General features: G+C 35.2%; 1 protein-coding gene and 1 long non-coding RNA gene across 5 annotated transcripts; one reads left to right on the forward strand and one right to left on the reverse strand.

Moving 5' to 3' along the window:
• Positions 1–443: 443 nt before the first annotated feature.
• Positions 444–25,066, reverse strand: LOC113506549 (alpha-tocopherol transfer protein-like). 4 transcript variants are annotated; one of them, XM_026889388.1, is made up of 9 exons: positions 24,878–25,066; positions 23,968–24,132; positions 23,614–23,779; positions 11,535–11,633; positions 8,390–8,549; positions 4,393–4,642; positions 2,045–2,155; positions 1,440–1,576; positions 744–857 (listed from the first exon to the last, which is right to left on the reverse strand). In XM_026889388.1, the coding sequence occupies exons 4-9, from the start codon at positions 11,623–11,625 to the stop codon at positions 761–763; spliced, it is 846 nt and encodes a 281-aa protein (XP_026745189.1). In that variant the 5' UTR covers positions 11,626–11,633; positions 23,614–23,779; positions 23,968–24,132; positions 24,878–25,066; the 3' UTR covers positions 744–760. The 4 variants fall into 4 exon arrangements, with proteins under 4 accessions (XP_026745188.1, XP_026745189.1, XP_026745190.1 ...); XM_026889389.1 differs by lacking the exon at positions 23,968–24,132; XM_026889387.1 differs by lacking the exons at positions 23,614–23,779; positions 23,968–24,132; positions 24,878–25,066 and adding an exon at positions 20,162–20,370 and having other exon boundaries at positions 444–857.
• LOC113506550 lies at positions 22,207–22,945 on the forward strand. Its single transcript, XR_003401738.1, has 2 exons — positions 22,207–22,652; positions 22,883–22,945. It is a non-coding gene; the product is annotated as an uncharacterized LOC113506550 (long non-coding RNA).
• Positions 25,067–27,030: the final 1,964 nt, after the last annotated feature.

Consider the following 27,030-nt stretch of genomic DNA (forward strand, 5'->3'; position numbering starts at 1 on the left):
CCCGCGCCCCTCACCTTTGTTACAAGGCTCGGACCGCGCTCGCAACAGAGCTGTGTTTCTAAAACTACGAATTGCATCATAATAATGAATAAAAATTGCATTTTATATTTATTCAAATCTCATTAATACCTATTTTTTTTATCATGAACGTGTTCTAGTCATTGGATACATGAACTGGGCTGCTTCTGTAAGACGACTAAAAAATCACGGTGTATTATAATAAATAAATATTGTACATATTTATAGGTACTATAGATATTGCGCTACATATAAAAATTGCAATGAAACAAAATAAATCTTCACCTAGGTTTTACATGTCCTAAAATTAGTTAATTCATAAAAAAACATTCATTACTTCTCTATTTTGTTTCAAAAAAGAAAAAATACAAACCCTGTTTGTATATTTAAATACCTATTTCATCATATTAAAAAAAAAGACTCTCTTAATAAAAATGTATATTTCAGATGCATCGACATTTCGTTATTTTAACTCTTTCTGATATTACATTAGAACATTTGTTATCTAAAAGCAGTTAAAACATTCCTTTTTTGTTTTTTTTTATTCCAATTATGTATTTTGATACACAACATAAATACATAATATATATTATATGAACATAGAATCCCAAAACAGATTCCCTTCTACAACAACAAATAGGCATATATAATTATGGAACCCTGACCAACGGTAATTATACTAAAACAGAATATTTATAACGATCTCTTAAACATAATTGTGATGAGAATAATAACAAGAACATTAATCTATATCCAATGTCCTGAATGTGGCGACCTCATTTTTCGTACCTTTAGACTTCTTTTCTGTCTTCCAAAAGTTTTCGTCCAAGAAGGTTTCTCTGGAAAAACACAAAAAAAAGTGACTCTGAAAAAAATTATCACTGATGACCTAAAAAGGTAGGTTTGGGCAAAACTTCGAGGGCCTATGCTCGCTGTCGGCTTCGATAAGCTGAGTTATGATTTAGGTCACTAAATACAACAAACTGTTTTGGTGACGACCGTTTGTATTGCTGATTCCAGGGCATGGGTAATGAACAACTTGTTACTGGAAAACAATAGGGTATTTCTAAAAACTCTTCTCTTCCAATACAAATGTTGATCAGCGACCGGTCGTCTTTTGGTGAAAATTACTAGTCACACATTAGCATTTAATTTTGACAACAGATTAATTGATCAGCTTTTCACAGTACATCAATAACTCAAATTAAAAATTATACGCTGACGGGTGCGGGAGTTTCAAATACAAATATAAAGAAGTTAGAAACTTAATAAAACAAAGATTGAATGGCGCTAGTAGCGCAGTCTCACGGCAAATTTATTGAAACAATTTTAGTTCCAATTTCCGTCACCGTAAAAAAAATGACAGTTTAAATGGTAACCTTTACTAGGTGGATATATTTATTGTAATGTATTTCCCTTACCTTTGTTCCATGACGATCCTTAACACTTCCTTGTTCATTTCAGCCATTGAGGGGCGAGTGCCGCCGTAGTCTTTTGGTAAGTCTTCTTTGCTGAGGTATTTGAATATCGTGTCCGACTTTGGCACGTGGAAGTGGACCTGTAAATAATATTCCATATGTATTGACTAGTATTGGAGGATTTTGTAGGTATATCAAGATTGAGATCTAGGACCAAGTCCAGTATGCAAGTGATATTTCTGGACTTAGTTTTAATGACGATGCAGATCACTTAGATCAACGAAATGGCATTTCTTTTCGACAAGTCAAGTAAGTTTACATGTTACTTCTATAAGTGTCCTTTCGGTTCTATAATAACGAGATGCAGGTTTCAGGTCCACGAAAACATCGTTCGGAAACCTACTGGAATCCGAACTCGAAAACCCGCAGTAAGACATTGTGGTGATCAATGGTCTAACCTAAGATGCCTTTGTCCAGCATTGGGCCATATATTATATTGTACGTTACTTATTTTTTAGTAAATCATACGGAAAATAACGATCAAACTAGTCACTGAAACAGAAGCAACTCTTCACTGGGCATTTTTATCAATTATAAATTTTACCAACCATAGCAGTAATTTCTGCTTTCAGGAAAGGCTTCATGAGTCCAAATAACTTGTCTATGAAGGGCGGTGCGTTGAGAATGTGGATCTGCTTCAATCTGATCGGCATCGCTTCCTGAAACACGTAAAATGAATGTTAGTGAAAGGTTAAACAAATATCGGAGATCGGAGTGATGTAGTCAAATTAGTCGACGTTAGTGATAAAATTACTGATGATTTCCTAATGACTGTCTTTTTAATGATTCTATCATCATCATCATCAGCCTATCGAAGTCCACTGCTGGACATAGGCCTCTCCAAGTGCACGCCACTGAGATCGATTTTCGGCTTCTCGCATCCAGCTCCTGCCAGCCGTCTTGCGCAAGTCATCACTCCACCGTGCCTGAGGACGTCCTACACTACGTTTGCCGAGGCGTGGTCTCCACTCTAGAACTCGTTTACCCCAACGGTTATCGGTTCTTCGGCTAATATGGCCAGCCCACTGCCACTTCAGCTTGCTGATTCGGTGGGCTATGTCGATGACTTTGGTTCTCTGACGGATTACCTCATTTCTGATGCGGTCCCTCAGAGAAATACCGAGCATAGCCCTTTCCATAGCCCGCTGAGCGACTTTAAACTTGTGAACCAGCCGTACCGACAGTGTCCACGTTTCGGCTCCGTAAGTCATGACAGGTAGGACGCACTGATTGAAGACTTTTGTCTTTAGGCACTGTGGGATCGACGATGTTAGGACTCGACGTAACTTCCCAAATGCAGTCCAACCCAACTGAATTCTCCTATTCACCTCGTCCTCAAAGTTGTTTCTACCTAACTGCAATGTCTGCCCGAGGTATACATATTTCTGAACAACTTCGAGAACGGCGCCGTGTATCGCAATCGGTTCCGGTAGAACATGTTCATTGAACATGACCTTGGTTTTGTCCAAGTTCATCCGTAGGCCGATGCGTAGAGAAGATTCAGCCAGGCCGTTCAGCATCTGTTGTAGGTCCTGCAGCGTTTCCGCCATGATGACAATATCGTCAGCAAATCGCAAGTGAGAGATGTGTTCGCCATTGATGTTGATGCCGCGTCCTTTCCAGTTCAGCGTCTTGAACATATCCTCCATTGCATTAGTGAACAATTTCGGGGAAATAACATCCCCTTGTCTCACTCCTCGATGCAACGGTATGGGCCTTGTTTGCTGATTCTGTACTTGGACGGACATTGTAGCGGCTTCGTAAAGACATCTCATCACTTGGATGTATCGCCAATCTACTTGACAACGCTGCAGGGACTCCAGAACAGACCAGATTTCAACCGAGTCAAAGGCCTTCTCATAGTCCACAAATGCTAGACACAGGGGCTGATTATACTCTTCGGTCTTCTGTATAATCTGCCGCACTGTGTGGATGTGGTCTATGGTGCCGTATCCGCTCCGAAACCCGGCCTGCTCCGGCGGTTGGAATTCGTCGAGTCTTCGCGCAAGTCGGTTCGTGATCACTCTTGAGAACAGCTTATAGATGTGGCTTAGGAGGGAAATGGGTCGATAGTTCTTCAGCTGGGTTTTGTCTCCCTTTTTGAAGAACAGGACGACAACACTCCTACTCCACGCCTCTGGAGTTCTCCCTTCAAACAGGACGGCATTAAAAAGCTTTTGGAGCTCCCCTAGTAAGGGGTTTCCTCCTGCTTTTAATAGCTCTGTTGTAATGCCATCCTCGCCAGGGGCTTTTCCATTTTTGAGCTGTCTCAGAGCGATCTCGATTTCGCCACTGCTGACTTCTGGCAGGTCTTCGGTGAAATGGCGTGTTAATGTGGCTCTGGGATCCTCATTTCCGGGATCAGGTCGAGATGCATGCGATGCGTATAACCGGCCATAGAAATTTTCCACTTCCGTAAGGACTGCCGGCACCGAAGAGACGACTTCTCCACTTGTTGTGGTCAGCTTCGTCAAGTGGCTTCTTCCAAGAGATTGTACGAACACCTTTGACCCCCGATTCAGCTCAATTGCTCTTTCAATGTCTAGAGTATTGGAGCACCGGAGGTCGCGTCGTACGTGCTTGTTGATCTCTTGGTTTAGAGCCCGCTTAGCTGACGAAGTGACAGGCGGGTTTTCACGTCGTTTCTTCATAAGCCCTAATGTCTCTTCCGAAAGCTTTGATTTCCTGCCCTTACGCTGCATGTTACAGAATCTCGAAGATATTAATATATAATGATTCTATAACTGGGAATAAGTCAGAAATTTGTCAACAACCGACTGATCACACATTGAGTCAATATCTTTATATTATTAATCTTGAATTGAACAAGGGAGAAGTCACAAATTGTAATCTTCTAGACCCTAAATTTAGAAAGAGAAAAATTATATGAACTTACCTCCTGATATTTGGCAATTTTCCTTGCAACGGACACATTGAACTTAGTAATGAATTTAAGGTTAATATCCTTAGTATCTAAAACAACAATATCTTCTTCAGCGAACTCCGTATTGTTGAGTATCCAGGCATCGAACAGCATTATGAACATTCTGGCGTCTTGTAAGTGATCGTACTGCTCTAAACCAGGATCGTTCAGTTGCCAAAACCAGATATTCCTTTTCCCGGATATTTCGTATTGCGCCAAATTTCTGCAAACATTTTTATCTTAGTCACAAACAATACAGTCTTATCTTAGACGAAGCTAATACATGAATTATTACTAGTTTTCTTTGGTATCAACATCAAAACAAGCGGTTGTAATTAATAATATGTAGATATTATTCTTGAATGAATTTCGATCGTAACGAAAACAGGCCATTTGTTGTCTATCACAGATGTGTTGCAAAAGTGATAAATCAAGAGATCGCTCGAGCGTTTTTAATATAGTATTAGCAAAGGGTTTTTTCTTTGGCTTCAATTAAAGAAGAATTACCGAGCATTGAATGTCAAGTAATATCTTTTATGTGCTTCAATTTGTTGCGTTTACAAAACTAGACCTCTAAAGGAAGAATGTGGCAAAGTCTGCTAGTTCTGCTGAAATTCATAAAACGATTTTGCTAACTCTATATGGAGACTTTGTTCAGATTTTAATCTCTATCAGTGAGAATTAAATACCTTGACAGAAACATAACAAAAAACACTAAGTACCAAACTAGTAAATTATAGGAAACATGTTTTCACAAATCACTCAATCATTCTTATTTGCAAACGAGTTTAAGTATGTCATTGAATCAATTATGAAGTCCCGGAAAGTACAACATTTGAACAAGACTGCGAAATAGATTATTTGTCATTAAAAACCAGTTAATTGTGACCCGTTTTAATAAGCGTAAATTGACCTATTATATTCTTGTTTTACATTGATTTGATATGTCATAACACATTATATGTTTCCTCGATAATTAATGGGGTATGCTAGAAGTAATTAAAATAATTCAACAACATTCATTATAATTATGAAACTGCAAGGCAAAAGGACTATTAGACGAGTTTTTGTTATTAATCAAATTTCGATAATTCACTTTGACCTGTCATCGATATAAATTCAAGCGTTTTTATTGATGTTACGATTGTAGAAATGTCATTTGGCTAGAAGGGTATGTAGGCAAGTATATGACTGTGTTATGTATATTATGTAATATATGACTCAACGAAACGGGAAAGTGACAACAACCCAACAAGAGTAATGAATCAAAGAAGAATGCAAGTTAGGAATCTCTAAAACCCTTACTGATAAAAAAATAACCAGAAGTGACTAAGTTATTAATCCTTTTGATATTATATCCAAGCAGTTAGTGCTAGGAGTATTTATTTGCTCCACCGTAATGCTGTAGGTATTATTTTTCATCGCTTTCCTATATGAGACAGTGAAACCAGTTTATAACGATTGGGCTGCCATAAATAAATGTCGATGGCATAGTAAAGGTCTCGGGTCAAGTTTGGATGCGGCTTGCACAGGACCATAGAAATTGGCACGAGAAAGGGGAGGTTATGCCCTGCAATGGGACGACAAAGGCTGTGGATGAGAATGAATTAAATCAACCGGATAGCCGAAAGGTTGAGGTCACCACGCCATACCCACTAAGTGTTTGTGAAAACCCCCGCGACATAAGGATTAAATTCCTGAATGCGGAGTCGTTCAAAAAAGCAGTGTGCTGTCGCTCTTGTAATATAGTGGCTTTTAGAGAAAAGTAAATGATTAAGCCTAGCACAGGCGTCAGGGTTACATTAATGCTGAACTGTATTTTTATGTCAATAAAAACTTTTATTTCCATTTCCATTCCGTTTCCCACAAACTATTTACTCCTCAAACTTTTCCCATTATCCTGCGGTCCATATAGAACAATACAGAAGTAGGTCAGAACCGCATATTGGCCAATACGTTCAAACTGCATTGTATGGCCGCAGTGTCAAGGACAATTGAACTCGAGAGCTTACCTTGGCATCCGCACTCGTTACAGTTCGGTCGAGCGATAGACACGAATAGGGAATCCGCAGATATACATAATGTATGTATGTTTAGTATAAAAGCGGTTTAGGAGCTATGAAGATAGGGACTTTGGTTAAAACGATAATAACATAGCAAACTTACAAGGAATCTATAATAACGTAAGGTCATTTGCAAGGTGTAACGATACCGAAGCCAAAACTATAGTTTTTTCGATTTTTGTCTGTATGTCGGTTTGTTTGTGTGTATGTGCACGCTAATCCCGGAAGGATCGTATCAGATTTTTACATGAAAAAATGCTGTATATAACAATAAAAATAAATAAACACGGACATATTTTCTTATACCTAACAGTGTCTCTTTAGATTATCAATTTGTGTAATCCTCAAGTGGTGGTATCCTATCTTTAATGATCAATTACTCACCAATTAATATCGAATTCCAAATAATTATTATGTGTCATATACCTATTTATTGAGATAATAACAGCTGCAAAGTTGTTACTACACAATTACGTAAATAATCATGAACCCGATACAAAATAGTTTTCATACATTGTCGCAGACCACTGGCAATAAATACAAGCAAGTTTAAATTCCAGTGTTCTGACGATTTATTGCGGAGATTAAACGAATTAGTTACACCCATAAGGTCGCCCTAGATTACCAGCGGCCGGGACCGTAAGTTAAACCTTGCAGAATTTTCATGTTACGAGTTTCTACACAAGAGGGATGGTAAACGTAAATAGGAAATACTAGCTTAGGAACAATTTGTATTCTAGAAGCAATTAATTAAATTTTGATTTTATCTATGTTTCATAGATGCAGATTAAATGTTATTAATGATTAATGTGACTCATCCACACACGTGTGATACATTAATTATGGAATTACACGGATAAGACTAAAAATAAAGCAAGGAAAAAGAACCCACAACTATACCTACTTCTTTGTTTTTTGTATCTACCTAAAAAGAGGTAAACGATCGAACGAATGGTGTTCTTTTGTCTAAAATTTCAGTTTAAAAATAAAACGGAACTAAAAAAAACATTACTTTGTAGTCGGTTATTTATTTAAAGTGTCTGTATAAAAGATACACCAATATTGTTTACCTGCCAATTGCCTAATATAGTAATAACCAATGTATTTAATTAACCCTAAAAAACTGGGACTGGAATAGGAAAAAACTGCCGCATTTTAGAATGACATTTTGTTCTATGTCTATTTATCACTACATCCCAATTGGCAATAACAAGTACAACACGACAGTTAAGTATGGTCTCCTCTTTGCTTATTCGTTCTTGATTAGAGCCGTTAGCATTCCCATTACATAATCAATAAGGTACCTATGCTTGGCACGGTAGTAAGTGAACTTTATATAAGCAAAGTTCAAGGCAGATCAAAGCTAACAGCACCTTATGCGGATACATCGAGCTTAGCTGTTTAGTTATGCATGTATTGAAGACTTTATTTAAAGACCTATATTACTTATTAATTTTCCTCTACAGCTGTACCTACCGGAAACAACATTATATTTAGTAACAAGTTATTTCTTTGACGTTGTTTCTTCAGATAGGTTGAGCGCAGGCTTTGACTGTCACCGGACTTATACATTTTAGTTTGAATGTTTAAAGTCATAAATAGGGTGTTTTCGTAATCCTTATCGTCGGTTCGATAGGTCGAGTAGCCTCTTAGTGTAAGAATATTGCAATTGAAAATGAGAAGCACGCCATGCCAGCTATCGCCTTACTCTGCATTAGGCATTTATTCCTTGTGTCTAGAAAGAAGGGGTCACAAAAATGCTTTCCCTACGTGGGGATCGAACTCTTGACGGTTCTGCATGATGAACTCCACCACTCGACTAGCTTTGCAAGCAGTAGACCAAAAAAAACCAGTATTATTTAACGCAATACTTTACAATAATTACGGTATAACAATTTTACACTCACACGATTTTCAAGACTTTCTGCATTGGCGGTGATAATGGATCTCTGTGGTTGATGAGCTCTGGCGACGTGTCTCTTAGCCTAAAGAACAGCTCAACTGTGGACTTTGTCTTATCCATGTCGTAGTAGCAGCTGTGGAGGAACCTTCGCGCTATCTTGTCCTCTGAAACATTTATAACGGGTAAATATATAGTGTTTATTGTAAAACATTTCATTTTTTGTTCTTCGTATTTTTAGGTAGTTGTATATTTTCATTCATTGTGCGGTAAGATTGTAATGGACATAATTGTATGTTACTCGAGTATTACCTTATCGAATAATATGAATAATACTTTCCATGTAATAGAGCTTTTTACATAATACTACAGAGCTAAGAGTGACTGAGAGTCGTAAGTCATCGACTAGAATGTACTGAAGTAGTAGTAATCAAGAATCATTCAAACAATGATGACTATACTAAAATCACTGAATGCGTCAAAGAGCTATTTATTTAAGTATTTTTTCGTCTACAAGTATAGCTTTAGCTCTAAGAGTATGAGAGGCATGTGGGTGTAATCGAAACGCAAAATAATATTAAGGATCATTAAATAACATCTCATCACTCTCTGGCATTTAGATTTAATTTAAAGCCTAACATCAATGTATGACTACCGTAAACAATAGCTAATAACCAAGCCATAACTAGCTGCCTGAATGGTCACAAAACATAGCTTGGTACATAGGAACAGTTCCGCGTAACAATAAAAACGAAAACCACTCTTACTGCGATAGAAATAGAGATGAGCTGGTAATGTCTTAGTACAAACGCTGACGTGATACCGCCCTAACTTTCCAAGTTACTAAACTCAGTACGTGTCTTTTGTGTGGAAACGAGAGAACTTAATTAATACCAAGTGATTTATATAGAGCGAGTTTATACGCTCTTGGAAACTATAGAGAACATTTTCTGACTGTATATTGCAGACAAAGGCATTCCTAATTCTGGAATTCTTTTGTACTAAAGTGAAGAAGATTTTATTTCAAGACTGCAATTTCTTTTCAAGAAGTTGTTGCTGCGGAATTAGTCTTGAGAAAGTCGGTCTGGCATTCGGCTTATCATGTAATGGTAAATTGTATTCTAGTCTGAGCATTAGGTAATTCTATAGTGTTTCTAAGACAAGATGTTTTTGCTTTTTTCAGATACTTCACCAAGCAAAGACGAATGGAACCGATCACTGCGAGTTAAAAAAGAGAAACAAATGAAAGAATATATCTCTGTACGAGTTTGGCGTACATCGAAAAGACTTCAGATATCTAACATTTTGGCAAAGACTGGAATGGTTCTATTTTAGATATACCAAAAGTTACACTTATCCACTATCTAAGCAATCTTATCGTGTTAGTTGTCACGTATAACCATAATAAATTCGCTGATAGTTAAAGTATCTATTGTTTAACCTCTAAGGTTATATATAAAAATAATATAATCACAACTCGATTCAAGACCAAGGCAACTTTGTATTCATTTTATTGAACCGGTTTCTCATTCCTCGTTACCTTCTGATCAGACTTAGTTGATTATAAAAAATGTAGAGTCAGTGTTACATGATGGTAAAACACGTTTTGTATCGTAAAGTTATCAACTGTTGGTTCTTTTACTACTGTTAAGATATCAGAATGAAGATAAGTCATATAATCGCAAAATAGCACTCATATTCTATAGGACGATCCGCTTCAGAACAATTGAAATGCCATTGCAAAAATTGTTTTCTGGACCGTATTGCAAGTGGGTTTAGGTCGAAAGTCCAGTATATGTTTGTAACTATTGTGAAGAAGTTGGTGTACCAGTTGTAGAGACGTAACAACGGGTCCCTATTCATTGTACGTCCAGCGATGCACGCTCAATGCCTCAATGGCCTATCGGGTGGCAATTATTCTTTGTGATACTCGGACGAATCAATAACAAGAAGGTAGCCTACTGCTTCTTTTAAGCGATGTACAAAAAGGTTCTATCTAGGCAGTACCTATGCCAGACTGATTGTTTTATAACATTTCTAAGGTCTGAACAGAACGAAACATCCAAGTAGGTTTTATTGTATTTGAAGCTAGTTGGGTACAGGTCTATTTTTCTAAAAAAAAATATCAATCTTCTTCATTAATGTACATACTCCGTATAAACACCACAATAGTTATTAATGTAAGTATGTAATAAAATGTGTTTTTCCCACACACTTAATACTCATTGTTTTCACACGATAATATCTGATATATGTCTGAAGACTCGCAAAAAAGGATATTCACAAACGTTATTATTTAAACCGTTGGGGTCTGTGAAAAAGTTTTTAAACATACTTAAACTTTAGTCCCAACCCGGATGCTTATGTCTGTTATGAGTCATTTTTCACTCTCTCAAAATATTAGTAAATCAAATACATGTTTTGTAGTTTTCTGAATTCGAATTTGAAACTCCTAGAAGAATCTTAATCCATCAAAAAACTCTCTTATCCCTGTTTTTGCCAAAGTAAAGAAGACTGCAAGTGGAGAATCAAATTCAACTATAGCATTGCGCGATACGTTTTTTTACTACGTTTGTACGATACGGTAAAGTATCGTACAAACGTAGTATTTAAATATTCATCAAATTATTAATATAACAAGTTTAAATGTCGTCAAGTTTGGCTTACTCTTTAAATCGGCCTGACATTATTCAATTTCAAATCTTTCATTAGCATGTAAATTTTGCACTTTTGCGAAAAAAAACTAAATACCTTTACATTGTATTTGACTTTTTCCACCGATACCGGGATCTATTCAATTTCTGTGGTCTTAAAACTGTTGTCATTCTTTCAAAAGTAAACGAAAATTACAAGTAATGTTCCCCAAACCAAAATTACATATCGGACTCGATCCAGATTTTTACTAAGGAATCTCGAGATGATATTGCATTCGCAAACTAGTCTTAATTGTACACAAACGAATCTTTTAACAATATGTTTTTACGAATCAATTTGAGTGATATCAAAAAACAAAGTACAAAACTACAGACAATATATTAATATTCTATTTCTAGCTACTCAAATATGTCATAAAATTATAAACATAGATATCTCGGGTACTATAGAAGAATGTTATTTGATCTTGTATGTGTAGGTAAATAGAGTTAGCTTACCAATATCCTTCGGCAAATGAGGCTGCTTGTTGATCCAATCCTGAAGTTGTTCCACTTTCTTTTGTACCTCCGGTGACATTTCCTCGCCCATATTGACTTCTGAAGCAAAAATAGTTTTTTCAACACACATTACGGAATACGGGAGTAGTAAAGTACTTAGTGCTAAGGTACGATCGATTGCGCGTCACTGACATCGGAAATTAATCTTCCTACCATGTAATAAAGTTTTTGTCACTGATAAAGTGTATCCATTGATGTGCTTTCAACCGTATGGAGGCCACTATTGTTTCAATACCTATTGTTATCAGCCAGACTTTATTACCGTTTATTTTCGTAAATTCGTTTAAAATGTCTAAAATGCGTGTCTATCACATGACGTGCTTCGTCTCTCTGAAGATGTGCCTTAATAGCTTTCAGACGATGTGGGTATGACGTCACTAGAATTCGATCACTCTTTGTCATGGTTATAGGAATAAGTCTAGCCTTAGTATCCATAATAATTATAATGATAGAGCTCTATGTAATATTTTGTGATAAAAATAGAATCGTTTTGTCCAGAAATGAATTTCGGTTCGATTTCTGATAGTAATAAAGTTGTTTACGTATAAATATTTATGTTAATTCAAATTGCGGCTTTATTTTTTACATATGAGTCATGTCTTCAGAATCGTGACTACAAGCTTAAAATGTAGGTGCTGAAACATAATTTCCAAAAATAAAATCTCTATGCAAATATGTTGAAAGATTCCGTTATTTTGGAGTCATCGTACCTCGCTCTGATAGTAGGCCACACGATTATTTTTTAAAGAATAAAATTATACAGAATAATGCTGCAAGACTTGGTTTGAACAGTGGCATTCTAAGCTGTTAAATGGAAAACTATAAAATACCGCATTGAGAACGCGCTATCAATCATTATACGCATATTTAAGTAAGTACCTAAGTATTGTAAAAGAAACCTCCTACTTCTCACAATGTGATGTAGTTTCTACTTATTTAATTTAATGTTTAAAAAATTACACTTAACAATGGATTAGGCCCAAATTATTTTTATTGTAAAATTTGCGGACATATCCATAGTACGTAGTAATGAGGTCATATCTTTACCAAAAAAAAACAATTGCTTTTCTATTGGTAATTCTTTGTTTTGTCCGCTTAGGAAGAAGAATCTTGCACAATATCCTGTCGACAGTGACAACACCTTGAGACCACAAGTGCCGCTTTCAAAGTATGGTGCAAGAGCAACAACAGAGTGCAAACCAGCGCAGTAGCGACCGACAACTTATTACCCGTAAATTAAAGTTAATTATTAGAAATACAGTTATTTAGAGGAACCCGGTTGCCTTAAAGTACAACGTCAGGTTAGCTTGTCAGAGGTAGAGGAAAAAATCAAAGGAGACAAGAATTCAGCCCTATTGAGGAAAAAAGCATTGCCGCATCGATTTGGTCATGCGATGCTGATATAATGAAGGGACAGTAAAAACTTTAAAATTAACAAGTGTTGTGTTAGTTAATAAATTACCCAAAGTAGAATAAGAATAAATATAAATAAATAAATGCGGACAACATCACATACATTGTTCTGAACCCAAAGTAAGTTACTAAAGCACTTGTGTTATGGAATTCAGATACAACGAAGGTACCACAAACACCCAGACCCGAAACAATGTAGAAATGTGAATTTTTACATTGACCCGACCGGGGTTCGAACCCGGGACCTCAGAGCTAGCGACACCTTGAAACCGGTGCGTACGCCACTCGACCACGGAGGTCGTCAAGAGTAAAAGTGCCAAATTGACATTTATTAATATCTAACTTGACCTTTTCTATCAGTTATGTAAAGCTCTATGTTCTGAACTACGATGATCAAATAAAAACAGACGACTATTTTCAGTGTAAGGTTAAAAATAAATGTCTACATAAATAAAATAATCTGTGTTATAATAAAATATACGAAAACAATAACGTTATTCAATAAGCTATACAAGCTTATCACTGTAATGCTAAACTGGTCATAGATTGTTATCTCTATACAAGTATCGAGGTACTTCAACGATTACCACTACGTATGATTAAGCTAACCGCACGTACGCCTACAGTACGATAGGCAGATAAACTTCGAACATGTTTTTGCAAAATATGAAAAAAGAAAATTAGTTTTGACCGTCATTTGGACAATCTGGATAATCAATGTGGTGTTCATTTTTTTGTAAAATTGTAGCCAACGTTATGTGAGATCCTTATCATTTTTATGGAAGTCCACAAAAATATTAAGATCACAGTTTGGAACATTAAGGGTCTAAACAGACGGACTGCATTTCAACTGCAGTCGGCGTGCAGTCTTGTGACGGTTGCTATAGCGGCTGGTTTGCAGTTCTATTGCAGTCGTCTCAACTGCATCCGAACTGCAAATTTGCTGTTGGATTGCAGTTGAAATGCGGTCCGTCTACTTAGACCCTTAGACTTTTGATAGCTGATACTTTAATGTGAATATCACTACCATTAAAATTCTCACATAAAAATATCGCTGTCTGATATTGCTAACTGATACTGAAATGTCATTTCGTTCCAGAAGGTCTTAAAAGATCACTTTATTTATTTATTTATTTATTTATTTCATTTCATTTCATCTTACAAGCTAACAGATGACACATCCAAAACGCTTATAAGATTAATAGTTCGGTGTTACACATCCTCGTCATTATATTTAACAATGCAAAATTATTTAACAATGTCAGGAATGAGCAGAATAATCATAATTAAAAATTGATCAATAATATCATAGGAAAAAAAAATACAATCTGAGTCCATAAATAACATTAATATTAAAATAAAATAGCAATAATAATAAAAAAAAAAAAAAAAAAAATAAGAAAAACAAAACGCAGCTAGCAATTAAAATAATAATTAATTACAGTTAATTATGATAACTAACAATATTATGTCAATTTGATGGCTACAATTTATTTAAAATTATTTGAAATTCTTTACACAAATGTCCTAATCCATCGGCAAATAAGTCTAGCTCGTGGTGCTGTGCAAGTATGTCCCCAATAAATCGGAGTGCGCGGTTGGTGGGCGCTTGACGAGCGCGCTCGGTACGTGCGCGGGGGGGCTCCAGCAGTCGCGGGCGGCGCCGAGGCGCCACCTGTCCCTGTGAGTTTGCCGACACGTTCCCAGGGACTAAGATGCGGACACGCTCTAGTATTTGGGGACTATCAATCCTATTGTGAATTATGGACAGATATTGCATGACTTGAGACATTGCCCTTCTAAATTTCAACGTTTCAATGTCCACCATACCAGACACGAATAAGGAAGGGTATAAGTAGGGATAGTATCCGTACTGTTTCTTATAAATCCATCGAGCAAATTTACGTTGTATTTTTTCAATCATTAGAACGTATTTCTCTTCATAAGGATTCCAGATAACTGCACCGTACTCGAGTTTACTGCGCACATAGGCATTGTACAATACTTTTGCGACCCGTGTATTATCAAACTGTGACGCAGTCCTTATGACAAACCCTAACATTTTGTGCGCTGACTTACAAATTTTGTTGATATGCGTGTGAAAGTCTAATTTGCAATCTAATAGTAATCCTAAGTCCCTAATCTCTTTAACTCTTTCCAAAGGAGCGTCAGGCAACTTATAATTAACAATAATGGGCTGTGATTTTCGCGTGAACGTTATTATTTTACATTTGAGATTATTGAACGGAAGGTGGTTTTCTTGACTCCATATAGACACAGCATCAATATCTCTCTGTAATGTCACGGCATCAGCCTCAGTTTCAATACCCAGAGTTAGTTTTAGGTCATCCGCAAATAGGAGACACTCTGAAGTCAAAACAACATCTGGTAAATCGTTGATAAATATCACGAATAGCAAAGGTCCTAACGTACTACCTTGACTCACTCCTGACCTAGTAAAGTAGTCTCCAGAGTTATATCCATTGAGCCGCACATATTGACGTCGATTATTAAGGTAACAAGAAAAAAAATTGAGGAGCTTTGGTACGAATCCAACAATCGCCAACTTTTTCAATAGCATATCGTTATCCACTAGGTCGAAGGCTTTCTGGAAGTCAAAGTAAGCCGCATCAACTTGCCTTCGCTTATCCATTTGTGAGCAGATATAGTCTACATGCGCGACCAAGTTGGTGGTGGTGGAGCGAGCTGTACGAAACCCATGTTGATCATTATGCAGCTGGTGACCGATTTGGCGCTTGATGGAATCACTTAGAATTGCTTCAAAGATCTTACCAAAAACGGATAGGACAGCTATAGGTCTGAAAGAAGTAACATGTGTGCCTCCGTCTCCTTTAGGAACAGGAGAGACTCGAGATAGCTTCCAGATCTCAGGATATCTTGACTGGGTCAATGAAAGATTATACAAATACAGAAGTGGCCGCCCAAGAACTGATATACAGTCCTTAACTAAGAAGACAGGAATGCCATCCGGCCCCCCAGCCGATCTTGGCTTAAGGCGTCTCACTGCCTTCTTCAGATCATTTTCATCTACTGTCGTGATGGAAACGGAGGCCACATCTCGATGTATATGTGCATATGCAGCTTTTGCAGCAGTATCCGGGTTTAGCTCGGGTTTCTCTGCATGGAAAACGGACGCAAAATATTTAGCAAAGGCATCGGCTGCGGCTTGATCTGTCACTTCAGTATTTTCATATATATATGTATCTATGTACCTTCTATCGTTTTTCTTCTCCTTTACATATTTCCAGAATTGCACTGGATCGTCAATGATATTTTTTTGTAATACACTTCTGCATGATACGGAACCACAGCGTAATTGCACGGATGATTTATAATGGACGGGGGCCCAAGTCAATTGGAACAGTCGTTGTGCTGAGGAATAAGGGTCATTGGTGTTATGACGGGGCCATGAGGGCAAGGTGTACTTAGGTTGCGAAAACTAACAATATAATGTGTTATTTGGCTGCTCGTTGTGTTTAAGGTCATTCAATATAAGAGATAGGACGATAGATAGTTACAAACTATATAAAGGGTAAATTAAGGCTAAAGATGAGTAAGGTAATTAAATCATCATCATCGGCCTAGCTTTTTCCCAACTATGTTGGGATCGGCTTCCAGTCTAACCGTTTTAGCTAAGTACCAGTGTTTTACAAGGAGCAACTGCCTATCTGACCTCCTCAACCCAGTTACCTAGGCCACACGATTCCCCTTGGTTAGACCGGTGTTCAGACTTTTCAAGCTTCTGACTACCTATAACGACTGTCAAAGATGTATGAATAACAGCCGGGACCCACAATTTAACGTGACTTCCGAAACACGTTAATTAAATATTAAACAATTTAATAAAATATTGCACGATATAAAATAAATATACGTAAAATGACTTCTTGTTTTCGATATTCTTAAATAAAGGACTCTCACGCTCGATAAGGAATCTGATCAAGATAAGAAAGAAGGTACTGTGCTGTGTGTAGGTTAAACTACAAAACTGTAAAACAACAGTGTAAGTTTAATATCTTCCCTAGATAACGAACTTAGATTACCTCCAGGTATTTTCCAACGCTTTATCATTTAAATATGGTGTTATTTTAGCGGGCCAGATTACATGCCGCAATAAATTTAATATCCTGAATCATCTATTGATAAGATATTTACTGATTTCTACGTCATAACGTAATATTATGTTGTATGTATAACCGGTACACCTTCAGAAAAGTATTATATTAGAGAATACACGCGAATTATGGCTGACATCGTTAGATGCATCTTTAGTAAAAATAAACAATTATATTACTGATTAATTTTCGTCAATATAAAGTCAATGTTATTACTATGACTTGAAGGAATAAAAAATTACGTTATTGCATGTCAACACTTTTATTGGAATCGTCATGAAAATTTTAACGAGTTTCGGTCCTTTAAACTGAAAAGTAAATGTTATCTGTATGACCTGTCATCCTCAACACAATCAGTCAGGCAACACGATACCCCTTGGTGAGAGTTGAGACTGGTTATCATACCATCTGGCTGACTACCCGACTGTCATAGATTTGCTAATAGCAGTCATCCCATGTGTCAATGGCAATTAACAAAACATTTAAAACAAAATGCAAACGGAAAAATACCACAGTCATTTAACAGTTATTTTGATAAAACCTATAGTAAAACGCGTAAGATAAAGGGAGTTATAATTTCATATCAGTAACATTCACATTATCTTTGGTGATGTAATGATTTGACACAGTTTTTCTTGACTTGTCACTTTATCTTGGTAATCGCGTGTTCGGGAAAGTATCGTGTATCTTAACCAAGGGCATGACTTTAGTAGATGCCATAAACCAATAAATGAATTTATTCAAAGAAACTGGTTACTTAAAATGTCGTCTCTAACTTTCTACCGAGAAGCAGCTAGGCACCTGATGAATAAAACTGACTCTGGCACGAAAATTACAGTGGAACTAACATTTATTTTGTGAAATTACTTCTACTATCAAGCTGAAAAACGCCAAAGATATTCTTAGCTCTTCACGTCTTATTAGTGTGTGTATTTTAGGACCTGTGACCTAGATTGGAAATAACAATTTGATGTCCTAGTACTTATTTATGGTTCAACGCTCATGACATTCAATTCAATTTAGTACGGTCAAAAACAGCTTTACCAAAACGAATCAAATCTTTGGGTCTGAAATGGATATCGGCTGGAAAAAACAATAGTTGTTAGTCTTTCTCATGTAGTTTAATACCTAGTATCTACGCAAGGCGGTCGTGATGTCTCTATCGTTAAATGGGGACACAACCAAATCATAGCTGAATAAAACCCTAGCTTAATAAAGACTAGTAATGGAGTTGGAATTGGTTAAGTTCTAATGACCTAATGCGGGATTTTTTTGTATCTAACGAACGAAACGAAAGAGACTTAGGATGAAAATTAAAAAGCAAAATTTGAAAACTTTAATTTATAACTTTTCCCATTATTATTTTGTTTTGTAACCGCTTATTCTCTCTCTGACTTGACGATGAAAATAACGTTATGAGAATCACGAATTCATTTATTTGGGTCAAAATAGTAAACATTGAACAATACATTTTCAATATCCATTGTTTAATTTCAGCGAGTTTCGTTTTGGAGTAAGCCGACCTTTTCAGATAATAATATCATTCACGTTGTTCTATTCATGTGGGAGAATATCTGATTGCTTTATTTATAAAACAAACGTGACTATTGAAAAAATACTGGGTAAGGATAAGAAGTCTCAAGATTTGAGTATTTATTTTATAAGTCAGACTGTATTGTAACAAATATTTTTGCTGTTGCCGGTATATTTAAACGGAATGCCCGAAGTTTTACTGAGAGTACTACAGAGGCTTTCGGCCAACGACAACGAATAGCCTCATGTTGCATAGGCGATACATAAAGAAATCTATGCTATGAAAATTCCAGATTTTTTTTATGAAGATATGCGAAAACTCTTGAATTGCAGAACAAATATGGGGACCGGCCATCGACGAGCGCCGACGTTCGACAACGTTTTTCTAAAACAACGTTATTAATAAATGCATTAACATTCAAATAAATAGAATAGAAAACGCTTAATGATTAAGTATTAGTATAAGTATGGTTCACTTAGGATTATGGTGATATACATTTTATAGCATCGTTCTTGCCAAGTATGCTTGCCAATTTCAATTACCGCTACGGGTAATCTTTAGTAAAGAATAAAGTCTTGGTAAAGTAGGTATAAAGCCTTGCTTCATGCATGCTTAGCTAAACAATTGCAGATAGTCAATTTTTTATTTTGATCTTTTAATCTTTAGCCCGAGCTAGATCCCAATAATGGACAAAGGCTTCCCCCTTTATCCTTCAACCAGGGAACGGAAAAAAAATAACTCATAAAATGTCAGATGCCGATAACTTAAACCATATTTATTGAAATTGCAGAGTGATTGAATTTATATTTTGTTTACATACGTAGATAATGTAGTTACTACCATGTAGCCTCAGCACTATCTGTCCAAAACTCGGAACAATAGATGAACAAGGTCATTCGTAATGTTATCTAACTTTTAATTACGCGATTTTTGTTATTAAAACCGCTTTAGGAAAGATCGTTAGGTTTTCCTGTTAAACAAAACTATGTAATAAACGTCAATATCAATTCCAGTGTTATGGCAGATTACAGAGGTACGCCTCACGGATGTGACTTTACGTTTTTGCGCTTGCACAAGTTTCAAGTACCAAGTAATTAGAAAATTCATGTATTTTTCTTATCTTGTGATCTATGAACAATATCATTTTGTACATATGATTTAACTTGCGAAGACTTTGTAGGCACAGCTGCAAATTATAACAATTGGTAAATTCTAATGAAAATGTCCAAACATTTAAATGAGTAAAAGATGATTTTATACCAAATTTTCCATATCTCAGTAGACGTACTTCAAAAACGTAAAAAAGAAGGTACAATAAACAACTAAAGTGGCATAATGACATCATAAAGTAAGTGCATGAGGTATCATCGCAGACACTCATTTTACTTTTTTAAACCGAAGCACAGATAATAACATGAGCCCTTTCTATATTCTATAGGGTCTATACCTCTATGGGGCGGAAACGTATCAAGAATTCCACTTACTTTTGTTCGGCAACAACTCGAATTGTTCAAGGATTACCGGTACACGATAAGTAACAGCTGTTTATAAAACACGTCTCGAGAGCGGCGCGCACGCTCGTACACTGGAGTTGTGTTTGGCTTAATGGCCGTCAGAAACGGTAAAACCGCGGCTTCGTTGATACGCGAAATAAACGATGAATTCGACGGTCGACGGCGCAAGAGCAGGGCCACGATACATACTGCCTCGCAACTGTCATTTCGAACATGTGGGAAACGTTACAATGTTTGCAAAAACACTTTTATATTTTTCTGTAAATAGCATAGAAGGTTGTTTGCCTTCTTACTGGCCAATGCGCGGGTTATTATTAGATTTAGTTGTACCATTAAGTCTGACTGTAAAATCTTCCTGTGGGTAATTGACCACCACTGAGGGTCTATTCTTGAACATGCAATCCAATCATTGAAACCAAATTAGCTCAAGGTAGATCACTAAGAACTTCCAGAATAAATCAATGAACGTTAGTTACTTAAATCCATTAAAACTGTTCTTTATTTATGCCATTAGATATTAATATACTTTTTTAAATAAATTAAAACTAAACGGATTGTATCAAGGTTTAATTGATTAATGAAATTCATACTCTTTGGATTCTTAGAGGTCGTCGCCATACTTAGGCTAAACTTTGAAGGTTAAAATAAAGGACAAAATAAGAAGGAAATAAACTCAACCAATATTTAAATCAAAGAATTAAATCAGCCTAGATTGAACTATCGATTCACGATACAGGATTCTTTTGAAAGTAGCACTGTTACCTGTAAAACTCGTTTTCTCTTTGTGAAAGGTTTTCATTTGAAACTTTTGCTTAAGTTACTAACAATCATCAAACTAAAATAAATCATCTATGAAAACCGGCCAGGTGCGAGTCGGACGGGTACAAAACGTTCTAGGAAATAGGATTAAAACATATCTATTGTACGGGCTCTATGTTTTCGTATTTAAATAATAGAAATACAGCATCTGTAAAACAAAACAGTTGCCTAACTAACACAGTTCATACGAGACGGATAGACAGCAGATTCTTAGTAATAGGGTCAGTCTTACCGTCTGGATCGCGACACTTAAAACGAAAAAACACTATACCTACAGGTGGATATGCTACACAAATAAGTGCTGTAATGTAAGCAAAAATACAAGGTTACGATGTAATCTATAACAAAGTTTACTCTTCCCCCTAACTAAAATCCGTAAAGAAAAATTTAATTATAAACGATTTCAATCTATCTACTTCCACCCTATACAAAGATATTTTTTTTTTCACAACCCGACTTTGTCACTCCAAGCTAGGTGTGTCAGATAATAAATATTCTACATAGAAATGAATAATAAAATGTATGTTGACTTACGTTAACACAAAAATATTGAAGTAAATACATACCTCAGGAGTGTGTAATAAATCAAATCAATATTAAATCTGGCGCCATTTGCACACATGTTTATATGTCAACCGGGAAAACCAATAGAAATGCGTCATAGCATAGACTGTAATAATGCTGTCACCAAAAAGCTATCAAAAAACCGAGAATTATATATGAAACCCTAAAAATATACGGCGTGAAACACTTAAAGTAATAGAAAAAAAAAATACAATGATTATATTTGTAATTAAAACATGTATGGATATTCGTAATCGTTAAATGAAAAATTACTTAGCTTCGCGTACTCGTGTTTAGTGAACGCACCCATATTTTTTTACTTTTAATACAAATGTTGCCATTGCTATAAAATTTGAGAATGTGTATTTTAACTGCATTTAACATCGGAATGGCTTTTCATCTAATATTTTAAAGCAAAGTAATGACAGTACACTAGCAAAAGTACTTCAAAGAAGCTAAATAAATTAAAATAAACATAGGTTTGCGTTTACTAGTATTCATAATAGAATGTAGTTAAATAGACTGACAACACAAACTGCTGCAAGTTTGCGCATGCGCCGAATGGCGAATCAGTGACTATTCTTTGAGTTAAATATTTTTTAAATAAGAAATTTTATCGTTAGTTGGTAATATATTTATGTAAACGTGTAATTTATAAATTAATTTAGACTAAAACTTTCAGTAATACAACTCTTATATCGCAATTTATAAAGTGATAAAGTGTAACATTGGTGGCCATTACAAAACCTAAACTTTTTATCAGAACAAATGTCCATTTGATGTTTCGGCGACGTTGTGACTAATCTCACGGAAAGCTAACTAAAAATCGCGTATTGTGCTTTTATTTACTGCATATAGGAATCCTAAAGTGCTGTGAACTTAATTATTGAGAATCCTTGTTGTAAATTATTTCAAAACGTTTTGTGCCGAACGACAATTATTGGGGTTGACTTCTCACAAGGAACTGTCAATTGTTACATTTTTTCGATACATTCATTTCTTTTATCGACAAATATTAATTAGCCGAACACGTATAACATTAGTTACCCGAAGATTGGCTGTCTGCATGGCGATTTTGGTAATTTGACTAAGTTGGACACCCACATCGCTTGTTGTTACTCTTCAATGAACATAACATTGGCACGGCGACCTCTATTCACTCTCGCTCCCTTTCTGAGTAAAATCGTGTAAAATCATTAATTTGAATTGTGTACCAAAGAAACTACAGTTATCATTTTGAGATTTCCGATACGAGTCGTCAGGTGTCGCCGAAACATTTTGTGTTCACTTGAAAAATTGTGTTTGCAGTGTAACAAAAATGATTTTGAGATAAATTGTCTAATAGTGCAGTGGTCATAGTATTGAAGTGAAGAAAAAAATAGCAATAATAAAAAAGTGACAAAAGTGTTGTGTTGGATTGTGTTATGGCGACGCGTCGCTGGCTGGTGTCGTGGAGGCTGTGGTGACATGGGCTGCGCTGCGGCCCCGACAGACGCTGGGAACTGGGAGTGAGCTAGTGCTGGGCTTAGAGCCTGCACAACAAGTCTTGTATTATGAATAAGCGTGACAGCAGTAAAGACAAAGAACGACAGAGTGACGACAAGAGAACATCTACGTAAGGAGCTTTACTATTTCTTGTATCAGTATCTGCTTTTCATTACATCATCATCAGAGAAACAAGCAAGCAGGTTGGTCAGCTGTAGTACTCATCATGGGCTGTGCTTTGCTTGATAATGCCATGACTAAACCATTAACATCTTACAGCTAACGCTTGGATCATGCTAACTTGTTTTCCATAACACTCAACTTCAGTTTGTGATGTAAGTTTATAATCTTATAGTCTGTAGTGTAGCTGATTTTCTATTTTAAAGTAGCTCCATTTGTTTTATCATGTTTCTGATAATGTAAAGATTGAATCAGTTAAGTAGAGCACATACTCTACATGTAGGGTGACCAATGATATAGTTATTTTGATTTATGATAAATATAAATTATCTTGATTCTTAAATACATACCATTGAAGGCCTTTTTATAATTACTTTCAACTGTGACTCCAGTTCAAGGAAGTATTTTGTTAGAAAGCTTAGTAATGCATTTACAATAATGATTTCCATTTAGTATCCTGTTATTTTGCCCTTAATTTCTTGCTATGATTTCAGTTTAAAATAATTTGTGCATCAAATTCAAGTTTCTCTACTCAATCATCTGAAATGTTTAAAAGAATTTACATTATCAATCTGTACAGCCAATATAAAAGTGTTTTATATATTTGTATATGCGTACATTATTGTAATGTTTCTACTAATCTACTATTAAGCATATCTAAATTACATATTTGATTAGACAATCCATGACTCAACCAGCATTCTATTCCAACTTACTTATTTACATACCATTCCTTATACTGTTAGTTAGCTTCATATCCAGTCTATTTAGATTTTCCTTTGGCTACATGTTCTTAACAGATGCAAAAACCTGATCACAAATAGCATGTCAATGATCTCAGCGGATCAATGTGAATGTAAACAAACTTTTTGATGCCAATCACATGTTTGTATCTAAAAGTGGATTTTAGCTTTAAAACATTCATTTTTTTTGATGGAAAGTCATACTTTTTAATGAAAAAAGGGACAAGTAGGTTATAACAGGTCTGCTTCAAATTTATATGAGGAAAGACAGGTTTTATTAACAAAACATTAATTTGAGCACCTTTCTCACTCCAATACTATATAATATAATAATATCAGTTAGGTGAGAGAAACATGAGGCCAGATGTAGAGGTACATTTATCTATCAATTCATTTTCTACTTTACTAGGGAATCCCTAAGGTGATACTAAGAAGCTTAACAATATTAATACTAAAATTGTAAAGAAATGAGTCACAGTAGGAGATAAAAATAACACTGTAAATATGACTTAAATTCAGTGAATCATCAGAAATGTTAATGTTTCAGGAAAAGTTGGTTCCCACTGTTTATAAACAATACACAGTTCAATAATACTTGAAATTCAATAGACCCAACAAATATGTTAATCATTTAATTAGGAAACAAGGTTATTTAGCCACTAAAGTCAAGAGAAATTCAAGACTACAACTATGGGCACATATCTTACATAAATTAATTTGCATCAATACATAATACTACAAAGGATAACAACCTGTTTGTTAGGAAACTATTTGCTCAACTAACCAAAGCTTTATTATGTCATTCTGTGTAAAGTAACAGAATATAGTAGCTAACTTATACCTAAGTACTGCAATACTGATGAATCATTAACATCTTGTATCATACAATACTTACTGCTGATAATATTCTTTATAAAAACAGACCTCAGCATAATTTATAGCCACAATCTTTGTCCACTGCAATGCATTGTTTATTGGTTGAATGGATTCAATAACAGTACTCAGTCTCATCATAAAAATGTATTTCATTTTCGAATATTTATTTACAAAGTTACATTGTGAGAAGAGTGACATTCCTTAACTGACTACTGACTTGACCAACTTTGTTGTTTTCTATAGAAATCAAGAGTGCCTTGCTTGTATGTCACTCAAAATTGACAAGTGAATTGTCTCTTTATGTGTTGACTATGTATTTTTTTATATCAAGTAATGATGCATATTCAAAGTGACCGTTATTGTTCTTTTCTAATTAAATGCTACAATGCATAGGAAATAGTGAGTATTAATAAGGATTTAATTTAAATAAGAAATTCTATTCATCATAAGTTGAGTTATTTCTTATAGTTGATGCCACAAATAGTGAAATAAATGCACACAGTATGATTCTACTGCATAATATTTATATCAAAGGTTATATTATAGTGTTGTTTTAATACATTTTGCTATAAAATACACTTTAGCCACATGTTTTGTAACATTGAAAACCTATAAAACTCCAAAGAGAATGTATGTAGTTCACTTTAAAGTGTATTATAAATATGAATATTTAGAAATTCTCATAACAACAACAATTTTAATTAGAAAATCAGCATTCAGAATAAAAAGTATCTGCATGTTACTTGCACAGCTAGATAATTGTCTCCTTCCATGCTTTCGGTGGTTGGAAGTGCATTGTAACTTTCACTTTTAAACTCAATGCCAATAACGGTCGGTATGATTCACTATAGCTGCTGTGTTTTGATGTAGCATGATATGAAGCATCTTATGAATTATGATGTGCCATTTTGAGGAAGTGATAATGTTTCCTTAACTTGCAATTGTTGATGTTACTTTAGAAGTTTCATGCATAAACAATAAGTAGATACAGTTTTAAGGTCAGAGTTACTTTTTTAGTAACAAACTTTTTAGTTCCTGTTTTTAATTTCGGAATAAAAATATTAAGGTGTAAGTAGATTTTTGTATTGCTTTGTATTTTTTTAAATACTTAAGTAGTTAAGGTTTTTTAACTACTGACTTTTGTCACAATGTTCCTTAAATACTTTAGTTCATTTCTATTTGAACCTGAAGAAAGGATAAAATGGTGTTTAAAATAAAACTTATCAAATACAATATTAACACTATTCATAATAATGGGAATTAATTCTATTGTTGCTGTATAGTGACATTATAGTTTCAAATAATGAACCATTATACCAAACATTATTTTTATTAATTAGTAATTGGCTATTAAATTAATTTAGTGAGTATTTAACATAATATGTCCAATGTTATTGTATATTTTTTTTTATCAGTCCATAACAGTTTTATGTAGTTGTAGCTACACTATGCATTGATTAATAATCTAATCCATGTATACATTATATACTATGAGTCATTAATACTGTGGTAATGTTTGTGATGTTGTATAGGCAATCTCAAGAACTACGAAACTGATTTTAAAAATTCTTCTCCAAATGACAGGTGTGTGGTGTTAAGGTTTCATAGGCTACAAATTAATAATAAAAAACTACCCAACAGAAAACACAGGCAGTTAATAAATAATCACTCTATTTACGTATGACAAGTTCACATTAATTAAATTAGGCACAAATCACAAAGGAAGGAATTAGAGTTAATTTTCTTCTATGATAATGGGTTTAACTCTTACTACTTAAAACACGGGTGTTATACATATCACGCTAATAAGATTATTGAACAGATTAAGTATTTAGTTATACTAGTACATACAGCTTAAGAATTGGTGAGCTTCACAACAACCCATTTACCTAATGCTAGCTGAGATTTATTTAGAAGGATTTGTTCTTTTCCAGCCTCTGATTGTGTTTAAAAAAGGTTTATAAGGCATAAAATGTGTTTGTATTAAGACCTACCTTGACCTTAGGCCGCGCTAGTTTTGTTTAAGCTCGTTTAGTTGCAGCTTTTCTCATAGAATTATGGTCTAATTGTAATTCAGAATTGCTGTGTGATCTTGGACTCATTATGTCGAGAAATATTTCGTGTCTTCCTAAATATAGTGTGAAGCCGTCGAGACTTACGATATTGTAATGG

Source organism: Trichoplusia ni (assembly GCF_003590095.1).
Source record: "Trichoplusia ni isolate ovarian cell line Hi5 chromosome 19 unlocalized genomic scaffold, tn1 tig00000543_group18, whole genome shotgun sequence".
Taxonomy (NCBI): Eukaryota; Metazoa; Arthropoda; class Insecta; order Lepidoptera; family Noctuidae; genus Trichoplusia; species Trichoplusia ni.

Coding starts and splice junctions, on each gene's coding strand:
- LOC113506549 (XM_026889387.1), bottom strand. CDS start 11,625: ATGGGCGAGGAAATGTCACCGGAGGTACAAAAGAAAGTGGAACAACTT. Junction 2,156..4,392: donor AAATTGCCAAATATCAGGAG/GTAAGTTCATAT, acceptor TACGTGTTTCAG/GAAGCGATGCCGATCAGATT. Junction 1,577..2,044: donor AAGCAGAAATTACTGCTATG/GTTGGTAAAATT, acceptor TATTATTTACAG/GTCCACTTCCACGTGCCAAA.